Consider the following 21,031-nt stretch of genomic DNA (forward strand, 5'->3'; position numbering starts at 1 on the left):
TTTTTTTTTTTTTTTTTTTTTTTTTTTTTTTTGAGACGGAGTCTCGCGCTGTGTCACCCAGGCTGGAGTGCAGTGGCGCGATCTCGGCTCACTGCAAGCTCCGCCTCCCAGGTTCAGGCCATTCTCCTGCCTCAGCCTCCGAGTAGCTGGGACTACAGGCGCCCGCCACCACGCCCGGCTAGTTTTTTGTATTTTTAGTAGAGACGGGGTTTCACCATGTTAGCCAGGATGGTCTCGATCTCCTGACCTCGTGATCCGCCCGCCTCGACCTCCCAAAGTGCTGGGATTACAGGCTTGAGCCACCGCGCCCGGCCCCATTTTTTCATATAATATATTTTACTTGTTTATTAGCTTAGTATTGATTTTGTGAGGAAAGGCTCACCATAGTTGGCAGGTTGGATCTTCAGCAGCAACAACAGTTAAGTCAAGTTAAGAGTTGCTGTTGGGCTCATCTATAACTTCTGTTGATGCCACCATGACGATTTCATTTACAAGCCTATTAACAGTGGGGTGGATGATGTCAGCCAAACTGACCAAGTCACTTTGCATGGTTATTCATTGCCTTTTTTGAGGTTGATGCTTTCTGGGATTAACTTGTGACCCAAAAAGCTTCATACTTGTCCCCTTTCGTATGTCTATCTACATGCATCTTCTCCTCATCTCCTTGTCTCAATCTCCTGTTCTTTTATAGGGTTTATCTCTCATTTTCTGGGAAGGTTGTATCTTACCAGTGTGTGTGCTCCTTCTTGCTCACCTGATTGAATTAATGTGATATTTAGACCATGGATCAACATGAATTTCTTTGGATTGTTCATATGCCTTGGGACTCTAAAGGCTGGAAAATTAATAATAGCCTTGATTCATGCGTGTAAATATATGCTGTTGTTAGTTGGATGTGACTATCAGCTGCTCTTAGTCCTCCTTAATAGGGGCAGAAAAAATGCTTCATGAGATCAATGACCGCATACCGCTTATCTGACAGAGACCAATAACCCCGTCTTTATATGCTGCCAAAGAGACTCTCTGGATTTCACATTATAGTCTTTAATTGGTGATTTATCACTCTCACCCTTTCATTGTTTTTCTCCGTTGCATTGACTGCTCCTAGCAACAGCTATCCAATTCCTAGTCCTTTTAATTACTTCTGTGTACTTCACAAATGCCTGAAATATTGCACCTGCCGTGGCTTCTCTTTCACCAACAAAAGTTTCAGCAATTGTGGTTGCCCTGCTGTGGCATGTTAGGGACTATGTGCCACCAGTAATGGGTTTCTCATTGCTAGCCGGTTTTTGATTGATACAGCATCAAATTCTCATTGGGAGTCAAAACTTCACAGGACCACTTTTGGTATCAACTCTCCCAGGTCAGGTTTCCCAAAAACACACTTTGAAATGTCTGTGTTTGCATGACAGAAGTTTATATTGGGGAGTGTTTCTGGGATCAATCCCCGTGGGAGAGGGTACAAGGGAAACAGCATTAGGAAGATGGGGAAATTGAATTGCCATGTAGTTGCCATAAGATCTGAAGGTAGAATAACCCATCTGAGATATTCCAGGAATAGACTGTTCTACTGTATATTGGTCAGTCATTGAATGTGGGCTGTTTTGGGGTGGTATAATAGTGTAACCTTTGGTAAGGGAATTGCAACTCAGGGAAATTCCTGAGGGTTCCGCTATTAGCCATCAGTAGGCAAAATCCCAGAAGCTAGGAGAATGAGCACTTCACTTCTGAAAGGGGAGTTCTGGGTAGCACACCACTGTTTTCACTACAGCCACAATTGGCAACATGAGTTTTAGTGGAGTGGTGAGGGTGGAAAGATATTGTAGTGCTAGAGAATTAAAGGAGGAGATGAGGAGGCTTGAAAACTTGTTCAAACAGCAGCTTAGCTGTGAAGGGGAGGAGAGAGAGAAGATAGTCGGTAGAAGTTCCTGAGGAGACTGAGAGAGATGAGATCCAGGATATAAGTATGATTTGCCATGGGCTGGAAGAGGTTCATTTCTACCATTGTAATGAAAGAGGAGGAGGAAGAAAGTTCAAGTAAAGATAAGTTTATAAGGATAATGAGAGGAAGTTGAGGCAGTTCTTGTTTCTTCTGAGAAAGAGCCAGAAGATTCAACAGCTGAAAGAGGGAGAGTTGGTTGGGTTGGAGATACAAGGTAATTAGAGAGATTTTTAATAGATTGCAGTGGAGAGTGGGAAGAGAGAACTACCAGAATAGCCAGTGGTTGGTTGTGTTTTTTTTTGTGTGTGTGTGACAGAGTTTTGCTCTTGTTGCCCAGGCTGGAGTGCAGTGATACAATCTCAGCTCACTGCAACTTCTGCCTCCCAGGTTCAAGCAATTCTCCTGGCTTTACCTCCCAAGTAGCTGGGATTACAGGCACCTGCTACCATGCCCGGCTAATTTTTTGTATTTTTGTTAGAGACAGGGTTTCACCATGTTGGCCAGGCTGGTTTTGAACTCCTGACCTCAGGTAATCCATCTGCTTCAGCCTCCCAAAGTGTTGGGATTATAGGCGTGAGCCACCTTGCTCGGCTGCCAGTGGGTATTTAGAATGCATTTGAGGTTGATGTTCCTGATTTTGTGAAATTATCAATTTGTGCATTTGTGTAACATTTTTTTTCTGGCAATACTTACTGTAGTAAAATTATAAACATTGTGCTCAGTATCTTACCAATTTTCCTTTTCTTTTTGTGCAGCCACCAGATCAAGTCATTACAGTATAGTAACACAGGAGACATGATTCTTGTTGTATCTGGAAGCTCTCAGGCCAAGGTGATTGACAGAGATGGTTTTGAGGTAATGGAATGTATAAAAGGAGACCAGTATATTGTGGACATGGCCAACACCAAGGTAAGCATTAAACAGAATATTTTAATGAATTAAATTAATTCAGCACACATTTATTAACAACTATTTGAGTTATCATGTAATAATTCACCCCAAAAGTTAGTGTCATAAAACAATAGCAATTTATTTGTTCTCACAATTGTGTGGATTGGCTGGGAAGTTCTGCTTCATACAGTATCAGCTGGAGCACTAGGATGGCTATATGATACAAAATGGGCCCAGATGGTTTGCAGTCGATGTCCTGCTCCATGGCATCTCTCTCTGTCTTTGCCTCTTCCTTACTTCTACCCACCCCTTCCCTTCTTGCTGGCTCTCTCTCTCTCTCTCTCTCTCTCTTTTTCTCTTGCCACATGTCTAGTTTGGGTCTTTTTACAGTGTCTTAGTAGGTGTATTATTCTCTTCTCATGCTGCTAATAATGACCTGTTTGATACTGGATAATTTATAAAGGAAAGAGGTTAATTGACTCACAGTTCTACATGGCTGGAGAGGCCTCACGATCATGGAGGAAGGCGAGGAGGTGCGAAGTCGTATCTTACATGGTGGCAGGCAGGAGAGAGCATTTGCAGGGGAACTCCCATTTATAAAACTATCAGATCTCATGAGACTTATTCACTACCATGAGAATAGCATGGGAGAAACTGCCTCCATGATTCAATTATCTCCACCTGGCCCCGCCCTTGACACATGGGAATTATTACAATTCAAGATGAGATTTGGGTGGGAACACAACCAAACCATATCATTCTGCTCCGGCCCCTCCCAAATCTCATGTCCTCACATTTCAAAACCAATCATGCCTTCCCCAAAGTCCCCCAAACTCTTCTTTCAGCATTAACTCGAAAGTCCATAGTCCAAAGTCTCATCTGAGACAAGGCAAGTCCTTCCCACCTATGAGCCTGTAAAATCAAAAGCAAGTTAGTTACTTTCTAGATACACAGGAATACAAGCATTGGGTAAATACACCCATTCCAAATGGGTGAAAGTAGCCAAAGCAAAAGGGCTGCAGGCCCCATGCAAGTCCAAAATCCAGCAGGCAAATCTTAAAGCTCCAAAATGACCTCCTTTGACTCTATGTGTCACATCTGGGTGATGCAAGAAGTGGGTTCCCATGGTCTTGGGCAGCCCAGCCCCTGTGGCTTTGCAGGGTACAGCCCCCTTTCAGACTGCATCGAGTGTCTGCAGCTTTTCCAGGCACACAGTGCAAGCTGTCAGTGGATCTACCATTCTGGGGTCTGGAGGATGGCGGCCCTTGTCTCAGAGCTCTACTTGGCAGTACCCCAGTGGGGACTCTGTGTGAGGGCTCCAACCCCATATTTCCCTTCGACACCGTCTTACCAGAGGTTCTCCATGAGGGCCTCGCCCCTGCAGCAAACTTCTACCTGGATTTCCAGACGTCTCCATACGTCTTCTGAAATCTAGGCGGAGGTTCCCAAACCTTAATTCTTGACTTCTGTGCATCTTCAGGCTCTACACCACCTGGAACCTGCCAAGTCTTGAGACTTGCACCCTCTGAAGCCATGGCCTGAGGTGTACAAGGGCCCCTTTTACCTATGGCAGGAGCAGCTGGGATGCAGGGCACCAAGTTCTTAGGCTGTACACAGCAGGGGATCCTGGACCCACAAAACTATTTTTTCCTTCTAGGCCTCCAGGCCTGTGATGGGAGGGTCTGTTGTGAAGATCTCTAACATGCCCTGGAGACGTTTGCCCCATTGTCTTGGTGATTAACATTTGGCTCCTCATTACTTAGGCAAATTTCTACAACCCAATCTCCTCAGAAAATAGGTTTTTCTTTTCTGTTGCATCATCAGGCTATAAATTTTCTGAACTATTCTGTGCTTCTTCTTGAATGCTTTGCAGTTTAGAAATTTCTTCTGCCAGATACCTTAAATCATCTCTCTCAAGTTCAAAGTTCCACAGATCTCTAGGGAACTCTAGAAGAAAATTCTGATTTTCACTCTTTTCCCCAATCTTGTGCCCTTTTCTAATACAGGGGCACAATGCCTCCAGTGTCTTTGCATAGTGAGAGTGACTTTACTCCATTTCCCAACAAATTCCTCATCTCCATCTGAGACCACCTCAGCCTGGACCTCCTTGTCTGTATCACTGTTAACATTTTGGTCAAAGCCATTCAACAATTCTCTAGGAAGTTCCAAACTTTCCCACATTTTCCTGTCCTCTTCTGAGCCTTCCAAACTGTTCCAGCCTCTCCTTGTTACCCAGTTGCAAAGTTGCTTCCACATTTTCGGGTATCTTTACAGCAGCACCCCACTCTACTGGTACCAATTTATTGTATTAGTCTGTTCTCACACTGCAGATAAAGACATATCTGAGACTGGGTAATTTATAAAGGAAAGAGGTTGAATTGACTCACAGTTCTGCATGGCTGGGGAGGCCTCACAATTATGGTGGAAGGCGAGGAGGTACAAAATCATGTCTCACATAGCAGCAGGCAAGAGAGAGCACGTGCAGGGGAACTCCCATTTATAAAACCATCAGATCTCATGAGACTTATTCACTACCACGAGAACAGTATGGGGGGAACCATCCCCATGATTCATTTATCTGCACCTGGCCCTGCCCTTGACACATGGGAATTATTGCAATGCAAGGTGAGATTTGGGTGGGGACACATCCAAACCGTATCAGTAGGTTTTGACTTCTTACTTGATTGCTAGGTTGCATGGAGGACAAACATGAAAATTAATTAAGTAGCTTAATATCTGGCTTCAAATCTTAGGATCAGAGGGCCAGCTCAAATTTGCAGGGAGGGGAGGTAGATCCCGCCGTTTTATGGGTGAATGGCAAAATCAAACAGAAATTATATAGGATGGGAAATACTGATTCAGGCATCTTTGGAAACATTCTCTTCAGTTAATTTTTGTGCTAGGCTTTAGGTCAAGAAGGGGAGAGACAGCTGACATGCTGTGGTACACATCTGTAGTTCCAGCTACTTGGAAAGCTGAGGCAGGAGGATTGCTTGATCCCAGGAGTTTGAGGTTGTAGTGTGCGATGATCGTGCTTGTGAATAGCCACTAGCCACTGAACTCCAGCTTGGGCAACACTGAGACACCCTGTGTCTTAATTTCAGAAAAAAAAAGGAAAGAAAGTGATCTCAGTTTTTAATGTAAATATTTTTAATGGGATAATGATATTTTAAAATTAATGTATATTATATATCATTTAACTATAGGTCAATAATTTTATAAAACTTAAGGTACGAAAAACATTTATTTTTGCTAACATTTCTGTGAGTTGACTGTTCTTGGCTTGATGAGGCTCCAGGCTACAGATAGAGTCTAGGTATGTTTTCTGTGTGTTTGTTCCCCCTTGGCTCAGTGGACTACATGAGGATGTGTTTTTGTCACAGTGATAGAATCACAAGGAAACTCCAGTTCAGGAAGTACATTTTAAGCCATTGCTTATATCATGTCCACTAACATTCAGTCAGCCAAAACACATACCTTGTCCATGGCTAACATTGATAGTATAGATAAATATACCTGATCTCTAGCAGGAGGAACTGCATTGTCTTGGGGAAAGGTTGTAGATATAGGGGGGGTGATGGTTTGGGAACAATAATGTAGTCTGTCACAAACATATTAAAGTGTAACTGGATATGGTTGATGCAGAATTTTGAGCCTTTGATTCTGATTTTTATTCTTTTCCCCCATCTAGTACCCTTTTCTAATACAGTAATTCTCATGATTTTTGTCTGAATTGAAATCTTCTGTGAGATTAGATTGTCTATGAAAATACAGTCGATCCTCTTTGTTTGCAGCTTTTGTATTTGTGAACTGACCTACTATTTTTTGTAATCCCCAAATCAGTACTCATAGCACTTTCATAGCCATGTGCTTGCACAGAGTGACAAAGAATTTGAGTTTGAACAGGGTGATATTCTGCCTTCTTTTTCAGCTCTCATACAATAGCCAGGTATCCTTTTTGTTGTCTATTTAATGCCATGCTTTTCCTATTTTTGTACAGTTTGTTGGTTGTTTTGCCATTTAAATTAGCCCCCACGCATAGTGCTGAAGTGCTGCTTAGCATTCATAAGTCCGAGAAGTCTGTGATGTGCCTTACAGAGAAAATACATGCATTAAATAAACTTCATTCAGGCGTGAATGCTGTAGTGCCATTGGGTGTGAGTTCAATGTTAATGAATCAACAATATGTATTATTTATTTATTTATTTAAATTTTTTTTTTTTTTTTTTTTTTTTGGAGATAGAGTCTCACTCTTGCTCAGGCTGGAGTGCAGTGGTGCAGTCTTGTCTCACTGCAACCTCTGCCTCCTGAGTTCAAACGATTCTCCTGCCTTAGCCTCCTGAGTAGCTAAGACTACAGGCATGTGCCACCATGACTGGCTAATTTGTTTTCTTTTTTTTTTGTATTTTTAGTAGAGACGGGGTTTCACCATGTTGGCCAGGCTGGTCTCAAAACTCCTGACCTCAAATGATCCACCTGCTGTGGCTTCCCAAAGTGCTGGGATTACAGGCGTTAGCCACTGCGCCTAGCCAGCAATATATATTAAATAAGCACACATACAACAAAATTAGGTGTTGGTAAGTTTACAAAAATGTGACCAGTGGCTTGCTGAAACCTAACTTTTTATTTACTAATTCAGTGTTCATGGAACTTTATAGACTGTAACTACACTGAATAATGAGAATCTGCTGGAATATTTTTAGGTGCTGTAGATGAACCATTGGATCAAATTATTATAGTATGTTTCAGACTGCTCTATGTTGAACCCTAGTGAAGTGCCTCTCAAACCCTAATAAGGATCACAATCTCATGTCCTTTCTTTTGTTATTGAATGCCCAGTATGTGTTAGTGATTCAAACAAAGTTCAAATATAATTTTTTTTTTTTTTTTTTGAGACAGAGTCCAGCTCTGTCACCCCAGCTGGAGAGTGCAGTGGCATGATCTCGGCTCAGTACAACCTCCGCCTCCCGGGTTCAAGCGATTCTCCTGTCTCAGCATCCTGAGTAGCTGGGATTACAGGTGCCCGCCACCACGCTTGGCTAATTTTTGTGTTTTTAGTAGAGACGGGGTTTTGCCAGGTTGTCCAGGCTGGTCTCGAATTCCTGACCTCATGTGATCTGCCTGTGTTGGCCTCCTAAAGTGCTGGGGTTACAGGCGTGAGCCACCATGCCCGGCCTTGACTTTTTAATAATAACCATTCTGACTGGTGTGAGATGGTATGCTATTGTGGTTTTGATTTGCATTTCTCTAATGATCAGTGATATTGAGCTTTTTTTCATATGCTTGTTGGCTGCATGTATGTCTTCTTTTTTATTTTTTTTATTTTTTTATTTTATTTATTTATTTATTATTATTATACTTTAAGTTGTAGGGTACATGTGCATAACGTGCAGGTTTGTTACATATGTATACTTGTGCCATGTTGGTCTACTGCACCCATCAACTCGTCATTTACATCAGGTATAACTCCCAATGCAATCCCTCCCCCCTCCCCCCTCCCCCCTCCCCATGATAGGCCCCGGTGTGTGATGTTCCCCTTCCGGAGTCCAAGTGATCTCATTGTTCAGTTCCCACCTATGAGTGAGAACATGCGGTGTTTGGTTTTCTGTTCTTGTGATAGTTTGCTAAGAATGATGGTTTCCAGCTGCAACCATGTCCCTACAAAGGACGCAAACTCATCCTTTTTTATGGCTGCATAGTATTCCATGGTGTATATGTGCCACATTTTCTTAATCCAATCTGTCACTGATGGACATTTGGGTTGATTCCAAGTCTTTGCTATTGTGAATAGTGCTGCAATAAACATACGTGTGCATGTGTCTTTATAGCAGCATAATTTATAATCCTTTGAGTATATCCCCAGTAATGGGATGGCTGGGTCATATGGTACATCTAGTTCTAGATCCTTGAGGAATCGCCATACTGTTTTCCATAATGGTTGAACTAGTTTACAATCCCACCAACAGTGTAAAAGTGTTCCTATTTCTCCACATCCTCTCCAGCACCTGTTGTTTCCTGACTTTTTAATGATCGCCATTCTAGCTGGTGTGAGATGGTATCTCATTGTGGTTTTGATTTGCATTTCTCTGATGGCCAGTGATGATGAGCATTTTTTCATATGTCTGTTGGCTGTATGAATGTCTTCTTTTGAGAAATGTCTGTTCATATCCTTTGCCCACTTTTTGATGGGGTTGTTTGTTTTTTTCTTGTAAATTTGTTTGAGTTCTTTGTAGGTTCTGGATATTAGCCCTTTGTCAGATGAGTAGATTGCAAAAATTTTCTCCCATTCTGTAGGTTGCCTGTTCACTCTGATGGTAGTTTCTTTTGCTGTGCAGAAGCTCTTTAGTTTAATTAGATCCCATTTGTCAATTTTAGCTTTTGCTGCCGTTGCTTTTGGTGTTTTAGACATGAAGTCTTTGCCCATGCCTATGTCCTGAATGGTACTACCTAGGTTTTCCTCTAGGATTTTTATGGTATTAGGTCTAACATTTAAGTCTCTAATCCATCTTGAATTAATTTTCGTATAAGGAGTAAGGAAAGGATCCAGTTTCAGCTTTCTACTTATGGCTAGCCAATTTTCTCAGCACCATTTATTAAATAGCGAATCCTTTCCCCATTTCTTGTTTTTCTCAGGTTTGTCAAAGATCAGATGGCTGTAGATGTGTGGTATTATTTCTGAGGACTCTGTTCTGTTCCATTGGTCTATATCTCTGTTTTGGTACCAGTACCATGCTGTTTTGGTTACTGTAGCCTTGTAGTATAGTTTGAAGTCAGGTAGCGTGATGCCTCCAGCTTTGTTCTTTTGACTTAGGATTGTCTTGGAGATGCGGGCTCTTTTTTGGTTCCATATGAACTTTAAAGCAGCTTTTTCCAATTCTGTGAAGAAACTCATTGGTAGCTTGATGGGGATGGCATTGAATCTATAAATTACCTTGGGCAGTATGGCCATTTTCACGATATTGATTCTTCCTATCCATGAGCATGGTATGTTCTTCCATTTGTTTGTGTCCTCTTTTATTTCACTGAGCAGTGGTTTGTAGTTCTCCTTGAAGAGGTCCTTTACATCCCTTGTAAGTTGGATTCCTAGGTATTTGATTCTCTTTGAAGCAATTGTGAATGGAAGTTCATTCATGATTTGGCTCTGTGTTTGTCTGTTATTGGTGTATAAGAATGCTTGTGATTTTTGCACATTAATTTTGTACCCTGAGACTTTGCTGAAGTTTCTTATCAGCTTCAGGAGATTTTGGGCTGAGACAATGGGGTTTTCTAAATATACAATCATGTCATCTGCAAACAGGGACAATTTGACTTCTTCTTTTCCTAACTGAATACCCCTGATTTCTTTCTCTTGCCTGATTGCCCTAGCCAGGACTTCCAACACTATGTTGAATAGGAGTGGTGAGAGAGGGCATCCCTGTCTTGTGCCAGTTTTCAAAGGGAATTTTTCCAGTTTTTGCCCATTCAGTATGATATTGGCTGTGGGTTTGTCATAAATAGCTCTTATTATTTTGAGGTACGTTCCATCAATACCGAATTTATTGAGCGTTTTTAGCATGAAGGGCTGTTGAATTTTGTCAAAAGCCTTTTCTGCATCTATTGAGATAATCATGTGGTTCTTGTCTTTGGTTCTGTTTATATGCTGGATTATGTTTATTGATTTGCGAATGTTGAACCAGCCTTGCATCCCAGGGATGAAGCCCACTTGATCATGGTGGATAAGCTTTTTGATGTGTTGTTGAATCCGGTTTGCCAGTATTTTATTGAGGATTTTTGCATCGATGTTCATCAGGGATATTGGTCTAAAATTCTCTTTTTTTGTTGTGTCTCTGCCAGGCTTTGGTATCAGGATGATGTTGGCCTCATAAAATGAGTTAGGGAGGATTCCCTCTTTTTCTATTGATTGGAATAGTTTCAGAAGGAATGGTACCAACTCCTCCTTATACCTCTGGTAGAATTCAGCTGTGAATCCATCTGGTCCTGGACTTTTTTTGGTTGGTAGGCTATTAATTATTGCCTCAATTTCAGAGCCTACTATTGGTCTATTCAGGGATTCAACTTCTTCCTGGTTTAGTCTTGGAAGAGCGTAAGTGTCCAGGAAATTATCCATTTCTTCTAGGTTTTCCAGTTTATTTGCATAGAGGTGTTTATAGTATTCTCTGATGGTAGTTTGTATTTCTGTGGGGTCGGTGGTGATATCCCCTTTATCATTTTTAATTGCGTCTATTTGATTCTTCTCTCTTTTCTTCTTTATTAGTCTTGCTAGTGGTCTGTCAATTTTGTTGATCTTTTCAAAAAACCAACTCCTGGATTCATTGATTTTTTGGAGGGTTTTTTGTGTCTCTATCTCCTTCAGTTCTGCTCTGATCTTAGTTATTTCTTGCCTTCTGCTAGCTTTCGAATGTGTTTGCTCTTGCTTCTCTAGTTCTTTTAATTGCGATGTTAGAGTGTCAATTTTTGATCTTTCCTGCTTTCTCTTGTGGGCATTTAGTGCTATAAATTTCCCTCTACACACTGCTTTAAATGTGTCCCAGAGATTCTGGTATGTTGTATCTTTGTTCTCATTGGTTTCAAAGAACATCTTTATTTCTGCCTTCATTTCGTTATGTACCCAGTAGTCATTCAGGAGCAGATTGTTCAGTTTCCATGTAGTTGAGCGGTTTTGATTGAGTTTCTTAGTCCTGAGTTCTAGTTTGATTGCACTGTGGTCTGAGAGACAGTTTGTTATAATTTCTGTTCTTGTACATTTGCTGAGGAGTGCTTTACTTCCAATTATATGGTCAATTTTGGAGTAAGTACGATGTGGTGCTGAGAAAAATGTATATTCAGTTGATTTGGGGTGGAGAGTTCTATAGATGTCTATTAGGTCTGCTTGCTGCAGAGATGAGTTCAATTCCTGGATATCGTTGTTAACTTTCTGTCTTGTTGATCTGTCTAATGTTGACAGTGGAGTGTTGAAGTCTCCCATTATTATTGTATGGGAGTCTAAGTCTCTTTGTAAGTCTCTAAGGACTTGCTTTATGAATCTGGGTGCTCCTGTATTGGGTGCATATATATTTAGGATAGTTAGCTCTTCCTGTTGAATTGATCCCTTTACCATTATGTAATGGCCTTCTTTGTCTCTTTTGATCTTTGATGGTTTAAAGTCTGTTTTATCAGAGACTAGGATTGCAACCCCCGCTTTTTTTTGTTCTCCATTTGCTTGGTAAATCTTCCTCCATCCCTTTATTTTGAGCCTATGTATGTCTCTGCGTGTGAGATGGGTCTCCTGAATACAGCAGACTGATGGGTCTTGACTCTTTATCCAGTTTGCCAGTCTGTGTCTTTTCATTGGAGCATTTAGTCCATTTACATTTAAGGTTAAGATTGTTATGTGTGAACTTGATCCTGCCATTATGATATTAACTGGTTATTTTGCTCGTTAGTTGATGCAGTTTCTTCCTAGCCTCGATGGTCTTTATATTTTGGCATGTTTTTGCAATGGCTGGTACCGGTTGTTCCTTTCCATGTTGAGTGCTTCCTTCAGGGTCTCTTGTAAGGCAGGCCTAGTGGTGACAAAATCTCTAAGCATTTGCTTATCTGTAAAGGATTTTATTTCTCCTTCACTTATGAAACTTAGTTTGGCTGGATATGAAATTCTGGGTTTAAAATTCTTTTCTTTAAGAATGTTGAATATTGGCCCCCACTCTCTTCTGGCTTGGAGAGTTTCTGCCGAGAGATCTGCTGTGAGTCTGATGGGCTTCCCTTTGTGGGTAACCCGACCTTTCTCTCTGGCTGCCCTTAAGATTTTTTCCTTCATTTCAACTTTGGTGAATCTGGCAATTATGTGTCTTGGAGTTGCTCTTCTCGAGGAGTATCTTTGGGGCGTTCTCTGTATTTCCTGGATTTGAATGTTGGCCTGCCCTACTAGGTTGGGGAAGTTCTCCTGGATGATATCCTGAAGAGTGTTTTCCAACTTGGTTCCATTTTCCCCCTCACTTTCAGGCACCCCAATCAGACGTAGATTTGGTCTTTTTACATAATCCCATACTTCTTGCAGGCTTTGTTCATTTCTTTTTCTTCTTTTTTCTTTTGGTTTCTCTTCTCGCTTCATTTCATTCATTTGATCCTCAATCGCTGATACTCTTTCTTCCAGTTGATCGAGTCTGTTACTGAAGCTTGTGCATTTGTCACGTATTTCTCGTGTCATGGTTTTCATCTCTTTCATTTCGTTTATGACCTTCTCTGCATTAATTACTCTAGCCGTCAATTCTTCCACTTTTTTTTCAAGATTTTTAGTTTCTTTGCGCTGGGTACGTAATTCCTCCTTTAGCTCTGAGAAATTTGATGGACTGAAGCCTTCTTCTCTCATCTCGTCAAAGTCATTCTCCGTCCAGCTTTGATCCGTTGCTGGCGATGAGCTGCGCTCCTTTGCCGGGGGAGATGTGCTCTTATTTTTTGAATTTCCAGCTTTTCTGCCCTGCTTTTTCCCCATCTTTGTGGTTTTATCTGCCTCTGGTCTTTGATGATGGTGATGTACTGATGGGGTTTTGGTGTAGGTGTCCTTCCTGTTTGATAGTTTTCCTTCTAACAGTCAGGACCCTCAGCTGTAGGTCTGTTGGAGATTGCTTGAGGTCCACTCCAGACCCTGTTTGCCTGGGTATCAGCAGCAGAGGCTGCAGAAGATAGAATATTTCTGAACAGCGAGTGTACCTGTCTGATTCTTGCTTTGGAAGCTTCCTCTCAGGGGTGTACTCCACCCTGTGAGGTGTGGGGTGTCAGACTGCCCCTAGTGGGGGATGTCTCCCAGTTAGGCTACTCAGGGGTCAGGGACCCACTTGAGCAGGCAGTCTGTCCCTTCTCAGATCTCAACCTCCGTGTTGGGAGATCCACTGCTCTCTTCAAAGCTGTGAGACAGAGTCGTTTGCGTCTGCAGAGCTTTCTGCTGCTTTTTTGTTGTTGTTGTTGTTGTTGTTGTGTAGCTGTGCCCTGTCCCCAGAGGTGGAGTCTACAGAGACAGGCAGGTTTCCTTGAGCTGCTGTGAGCTCCACCCAGTTGGAGCTTCCCAGCAGCTTTGTTTACCTACTTAAGACTCAGCAATGGCGGGCGCCCCTCCCCCAGCCTCGCTGCTGCCTTGCCAGTAGATCACAGACTGCTGTGCTAGCAATGAGGGAGGCTCCGTGGGCGTGGGACCCTCCCGGCCAGGTGTGGGATATAATCTCCTGGTGTGCCTGTTTGCTTAAAGCGCAATATTGGGGTGGGAGTTACCCGATTTTCCAGGTGTTGTGTGTCTCAGTTCCCCTGGCTAGGAAAAGGGATTCCCTTCCCCCTTGCACTTCCCAGGTGAGGCGATGCCTCGCCCTGCTTCAGCTCTCGCTGGTCGGGCTGCAGCAGCTGACCAGCGCCGATCGTCCGGCACTCCCCAGTGAGATGAACCCAGTACCTCAGTTGAAAATGCAGAAATCACCGGTCTTCTGTGTCGCTGGCGCTGGGAGTTGGAGACTGGAGCTGTTCCTATTCGGCCATCTTGCTCCGCCCCCCGAAACTTATGTCTTCTTTTTAAGTGTCTCTTTATGTTCTTTGCCCACTTTCTAATGAGATTTTTTTTTTCTTGTAAATTTGTTTAAGTTCCTTATCGGTGTTGGACATTAGATCTTTGTCACATGCATTGTTTATAAAAATTTTCTCCCATTCTCTACGTTGTCTGTTAAAGTGTCTTTTGCTGTGCAGAAGCTTCAAGAAGAAAGGAATCCGACTGGTTCTGTGTCTGTCTCTTTTGGCATTCTTAGACTTATGTAGTCATCCATATAGAAAGATGACTAGAAAAGTAGGACAAGAATAGCAGAAATCTACATAAAAATGTAGGAAATTAAAATTAATTACCAGCATACAAAAAACTGCTATAACTCACCCCTCCTTGCCAAATATTCTCTCTTTTGATTTTGAAATCATGGCTTATGTGTACTTTCTCCATTTCTCAGATGTAAATATAATTAATTGACTGTTTATTTGTCTAGGAAGTGTTACTGATATCTTAATTGTAGTCATTGGCTTGAATGATGGGTTTTGGTAATTCAACTACTATTACTTGAAAGTAGTGCATTTCATAGGATACTGTTATAAAATCTTTTTAACCTCTTTTCTGATTCCAGGAGTAATTAGTAATCGTGGTTTACTGGAAAATTCAGTGAATAGGGTGTTAAAGGAAGCAATTTATTAATACTATATCTAATCTATCATGATAAAATATACTTCATATATAAACAGGCCCTCCTAATTATATTGTTAAATTGTTATATTATTAAATTTGTATCTGTATTCTTTATATCATTTTATATGTTTATGTATATATATATGAAATTATATATATATATATATTTTTTTTTTTTTTTGAGAAAGTATCTAGTTCTGTCACCAGGCTGGAGTGCAGTGGTGTAATCTCGGCTCACTGCAACCTCTGCCTCCTGGGTTCAAGTGATTCCCCTGCCTCAGCCTCCCAAGTAGGTGGGACTACAGCCTCCCAAGTAGCTGGGACTACTTTTATTGAAATGTACAATAAAACACCACCACGCCTGGCTAATTTTTTGTATTTTAGTAGAGGTGGGGTTTCACCATGTTGGCTAGGATGGTCTCGATCTCTTGACCTTGTGATCCGCCTGTCTCAGCCTCCCAAAGTGTTGGGATTACAGGCGTGAGCCACCGCGCCTGGCCTATATGTATGTATTTTGAAAGAATACTTACAGGTTCCACTTTTACCCACTTATAGGTGAGAACATGCAGTATTTGGTTTTCTGTTACTGTGTTAGTTTGTATAGGATAATGTCCTTAGGATACATCCATGTTACTGTGGAGGACGTGGTCTCATTCTTTCTTCATGGCTGCATAGTGTTCCATGGTGTATATATGCCATACTATTTGGTACTATGCTGTTTACCTGGGCGATGAAATAATCTGTATGCCAAAGCCTTGTGACATGCAATTTACCTGTATGACAAACCTGCACATATACTCTGGAACCTAAAATAAGAGTGAAAAAAAGATACTTTACCTATCCTCTGCAACAAAATAATATCAATACATGAAAAACAACGTAAGAAAACTATATGAAATTTTAGATAAATGTTTATCTGCTGTCTAGTTTAAGGAAGATAACTGTCCAAGCATAGAAGTTATCAAAATTAAAAGGCAGACTACAAACAGGGAAAAGTAATACAGGGTTAATATACTTAATATATACATGTTGTGCTTGAAAAAGAATGAGATGGACCTGGTATATTGACATGGTAAGAAATCTGAAACCAAAATAGGCATCCACAATTAAAACAACAAAACTATATATTATGCTACTGTATAATAATAAATTTTGTAAAAAAGAGTACTTGTAGGGGTATAGAAATACATACTGGTCTATGACCCAGTGCATTATAGGGCAAGTAGTTACACTCATACCTTAAACAATTTTTTGTTTTTAATTTTTGTGGGTTTTGTTGTTGTTGTTTGTTTGTTTGTTTTTGTTTTTTTGAGATGGAGTCTCAGTCTGTCACCCAGGCTGGAGTGCAGTGGTGCGATCTCAGCTCACTGCAACCTCTGCTTCCCGGGTGCAAGCTATTCTCCTGCCTCAGCCTCCTGAGTAGCTGGTGATTACAGGTGCACTTCACCATGCCCGGCTAAGTTTTGTGTTTTTAGTAGAGATGGGGTTTCACCATGTTGGTCAGGCTGGTCTTAAACTTCTGACCTCGTGATCTGCCCACCTCAGCCTCCCGAAGTGCTAGGATTACAGGCATGAACCACTGTGCCCAGCCCAGTAGGTGTATATATTTATGGTGTACATGAAGTGTTGTCTTTTGAGACAGGGGCTTGCCCTTTTGCCCAGGCTACAGTGCAGTGTCCTGCTCCTCCTATGCTCAAGCTGTTCTCCCACCTTAGCCTCCCAAGTAGCTGGGACATTGGTATGCACCATCATTCCAAACGAATTAAAAAAAAAATTTTGTGTGTGCATGGAGGCGACGTCTCAATATGTTGCCCATGCTGGTCTCGAACTCCTGGGTTCAAGCTATCCTCCTACCTTGGCCTCCCAAAGTGCTGGGATTGTAGGTGTGAGCCACCATGCCTAGCCCATCAGTTATTTTGACACAGGCATGCAATGCATAATAATCACATCAGGGTAAATGGGTTATCCATCACATCAAGCATTTATCCTTTGTGTTACTAAAAACCCAATTATACTCTAAGGTATTTTGAAATGTACAGTAAATTACCATTGAATGTTGTCACCCTGTTGCACCATCAAATACTATATCTTATTCATTCTATCTAACTATATTTTCTACCTATGGAAACCATCCCCGGCCAGGCGCAGTGGCTCACACCTGTAATCCTAGCACTTTGGGAGGCCAAGGCGGGTGAGTCACCTGAGGTCAGGAGTTCAAGACCAGCCTGGCCAACATGGTGAAACCCCATCTCTACTAAAAATACAAAAATTAGCTGGGTGTGGTGGCGGGTGTCTATAATTCCAGCTACTCGGGAGGGAGGCTGAGGCAGGAGAATCGCTCGAACCTGGGATGCAGAGGTTGCGGTGAGCTGAAATCACGCTATTGCACTCCAGCCTGGGAGACAACAGCAAGACCCCGTCTTAAAAAAGAAAAAAAAAAAAAAAAAAAGAAACCATCTCCACTCCCCCATCCCCCCACTGCCTTTCCCAGCCTCTGGTAGCTATCATTCTACTTTACATCTTTGTGAGTTCAGTTGTTTTAATTTTTATATGAGTGAGTACCTGAGAAATTTGTCTTTATTTGCCTGGCTTATTTCACTTAACATAATGACCTTCAGTTCTGTCCATATTGTTGCAAATGACAGGATTTCATTCTTTTTTATGGCTGACTAGTTCTCCATTGTCTATATGTACCACATTTTCTTTATCCATTTTTCTGTGGATGGACACTTAGGTTGCTTCCAAATCTTGGCTGTTGTGAATAGTGCTGCAGTAAATATGGGAGTGCAGATATCTCTTCAATATACTGATTTCTTTTCTTTTGAGTATATACCTAGTGTGGGATTGCTGGATCATATGGTAGTTCTATCTGTAGTTTTTTGAGGAACTGCCATACTGTTCTCCATAGTGATTGTACTAATTTACGTTCCTAACAACAGTGTACGAGGGTTACCTTTTCTTCACATTCTTGCCAGCATTTGTTATTCCGTCTTTTGAATAAAAACTTTTTTAACTGGTGTGAGATGATATATCATTGTAGGTTTTTTTTTTTTGGAGACAGAGTCTCACTCTGTTGCCCAGGCCTGGAGTGCAGTGGTGTGAGTTTGGAACCTCTGCGTCCTGGGTTCAAGTGATTCTCCTGCCTCAGCCCCCTGAGTTTCCAGGATTACAGGTGCCCGCCACCATGCCTGGCTAATTACTTTTTGTATTTTTAGTAGAGACAGGGTTTCACCATGTTGGCCAGGCTGGCTTCGAACTCCTGACCTCATATGATCCCCCCGCCTCGGCCTCCCAGAGTGCTGCGATTATAGGCATGAGCCACTGTGCCTGGCCTTATTGTAGTTTTGATTTGCATTTCTCTGATGATCTATGATGTTGAGCACCTTTTCATATACCTGTTTGCCATTCGTATGTCTTCTTTTGAGAAATGTCTACTCAAATATATTGCCCTTTTAAAAACTGGATTTTTAGATTTCTTTTTCTATAGAGTTGTTTGAGCTCCTTATATATTCTGGTTATTAATCCCTTGTCAAATGAGTAGTTTGCAAATATTTTCTCCCATTCAGTGGGTTGTCTCTTTACTTTGTTCATTGTTTCCTTTGCTGTGCAAAAGCTTTTTAACTTGATATGATCCCATTTGTCTATTTTTGCTTTGGTTGTCTGTGCTTGTAGGGTATCACTCAAAAAATCTTTGCCCAGACCAATGTCTTAGAGAGTTTCCCCAATGTTTTCTTTTAGTAGTTTCATAGTTTTAGGTCTTAGACCTAAGTCTTTCATCCATTTTGATTTGATTTTTGTATATTCCAAAAGATAGGGGTCTGGTTTCATTCTTCTGCATATCGATACCAGTTTTCCCAACACCATTTATTGAAGAACTGTTGTTTCCCCAATGTATGCTCTTGGCACCCTTGTTGAAAATGAGTTCACCGTGGATGTATGGATTTATTTCTGAGTTCTCTATTCTGTTTCATTGGTCTATGTGTCTGTTTTTATGTCAGTATCATGCTGTTATGGTTACTATAGCTCTATAGTATAATTTGAAGTCAGGTAATGTGATTCTTCCAGTTTTCTACATTTTGCTTAGGATAGCGTTGGCTATTCTGGATCTTTTGTCATTCCATATAAAATTTAGTATAGTTCTTTCTATTTCTGTGAAGAAATAGAAATGTTGAAGAAATAGAAGAATTGTTGATTTTTTTCTTTTTTGAGACAGTCTCTCCCTGTCATCCAAGTTGGAGTGCAGCGGTGTCATCTTGGCTCAGTGCAACTTCTGCCTCCTGGGTTCAAGCCGTTTTCATGCTTCAGCCTTCCAAGTAGCTGGGATTACAGGCATGCACCACCACACTCAGCTAATTTTTGTATTTTTAGTAGAGACGGGAGTTTCTCCATATTGACCAGGCTGGTCTCGAACTCCTGACCTCAGGTGATCCACCCACCTCAGCCTCCCGAAGTGCTGGGACTGCAGACGTGAGCCACTGCACCTGGCCGTTGATACTTTGATAACAATTGCATTGAATCTGTAGTTTGCTTTAGGTAGTATGAACGTTTTAACAATATTGATTCTTCCTATCCAAGAACATGGAATATCTTTTCATCTTTTTGGTGTCCTTTTCAGTTTTTTTTTTTTCCATCAGTGTTTTATAGTTTTCATTGTAGAAATCTTTCACTTTTTTTTTTTTTTTCTTTTGAGATGGAGTCTCATTCTGTTGCCCAGGCTGGAGTGCAGTGGTGTGATCTTGGCTCACTGCAACCTCAGCCTCCCAGGTTCAAGCAATTCTCCTGCCTCAGCCTCCTGAGTAGCTGGGATTACAGACATGTGCCACCATGCCCGGTTAATTATTTTTTGTATTTTTAGTAGAGACGGGGTTTCACCATGTTGTCCAGGCTGGCCTCGAACTCCTGACCTTGTGATCTGCCTGCCTCGGCCTCCCAAAGTGCTGGTATTACAGGTGTGAGCCACCACACCTGGCCAAAATCTTTTACTTTATTGGTTAAATTTATTTCTAGGTATTTCTTTTGTAGCAGTTATAAATGAGTTACTTTCTTGATTTCTTTTTAAGATTGTTTGCTATTTGCATATAGAAACGCTACTGATTTTTGTATATTACAACCTCACTGAGCTTATCAGTTCTAATCATTTTTTTTGTGGAGTGTTTAGGTTTTTCCAAATATAAGATTATATACTCTGCAAACAAGAATAATTTGACTTCTTCCTTTACAGTTTGGATGCCCTTTATATTTTTCTCTTGTCTGATTGTTCTTGCTAGAACTTCTAGTACTGTGTTGAATAACAGTGGCAAAAAAATGAGCATCCTTGTCTTGTTCTGAATCTTAGAGCAAAGGCTTTCAGTTTTCCCACATTCAGTATATTAGCTGTGGGTCTGTCATATATGGCTTTTATTGTGTTGAGTTATGTTTCTTCTATACTCATTTTTTTAAGGGTTTTTATTATGAAGGGATGTTGAATTTTATCAAATGATTTTTCAGCATCAATTGAAATGACTATATGGTTTTTGTCCTTGATTCTGTTGATATGGTGTATCACATTGATTGATTTGCATATGTTGAACCATCCTGGCATCCCTGGGATAAATCCTACTTGGTAATGATGATCTTTTTAATGAATTGCTGAATTCGGTTTGCTAGTATTTTGTTGAGGACTTTTACATCATTGTTTATAGGGATATTGGCCTGTAATTTTCTTTTCTTTTTTTTCCCCTTTTCTTTCTTCCTCCCTCCCTCCCTTCGTCAGAGTCTTGCTCTGTTACCCAGGCTGAAGTGAGTGTGTGTGTGTGTGTGTTTTTTTTTTTTTATGTGATGTCTGGTTTTAGTATCAAGCAAGGTAGTACTTGCCTTGTATAATGAGTTTGGAGGTATTCATTTCTCCTCTATTTTTTGGAATAATTTGAGTAGGAGTAGTAGTCTTCTTTAAATGTTTGGTAATATTTGGCGATGAAGTCATCAGATCCTGGGCTTTTCTTGGTTGGGAGACTTTTTATTACAGCTTAGAT

The 21,031-nt window shown here is 41.1% G+C and overlaps 1 protein-coding gene across 3 annotated transcripts in view; it reads left to right on the forward strand.

Moving 5' to 3' along the window:
* Positions 1–21,031, forward strand: part of WDR70 (WD repeat domain 70) — a 360,510-nt gene that overhangs the window by 92,244 nt on the left and 247,235 nt on the right. For all 3 annotated transcript variants that reach the window (XM_025388244.1, XM_025388245.1, XM_025388246.1), the window contains one exon: positions 2,698–2,851. In XM_025388244.1, coding sequence (XP_025244029.1) covers positions 2,698–2,851 — 154 coding nt within the window. The remainder of the gene's footprint in view (positions 1–2,697; positions 2,852–21,031) is intronic.

Source organism: Theropithecus gelada, chromosome 6 (genome assembly GCF_003255815.1).
Source record: "Theropithecus gelada isolate Dixy chromosome 6, Tgel_1.0, whole genome shotgun sequence".
Classification (NCBI taxonomy): Eukaryota; Metazoa; Chordata; class Mammalia; order Primates; family Cercopithecidae; genus Theropithecus; species Theropithecus gelada.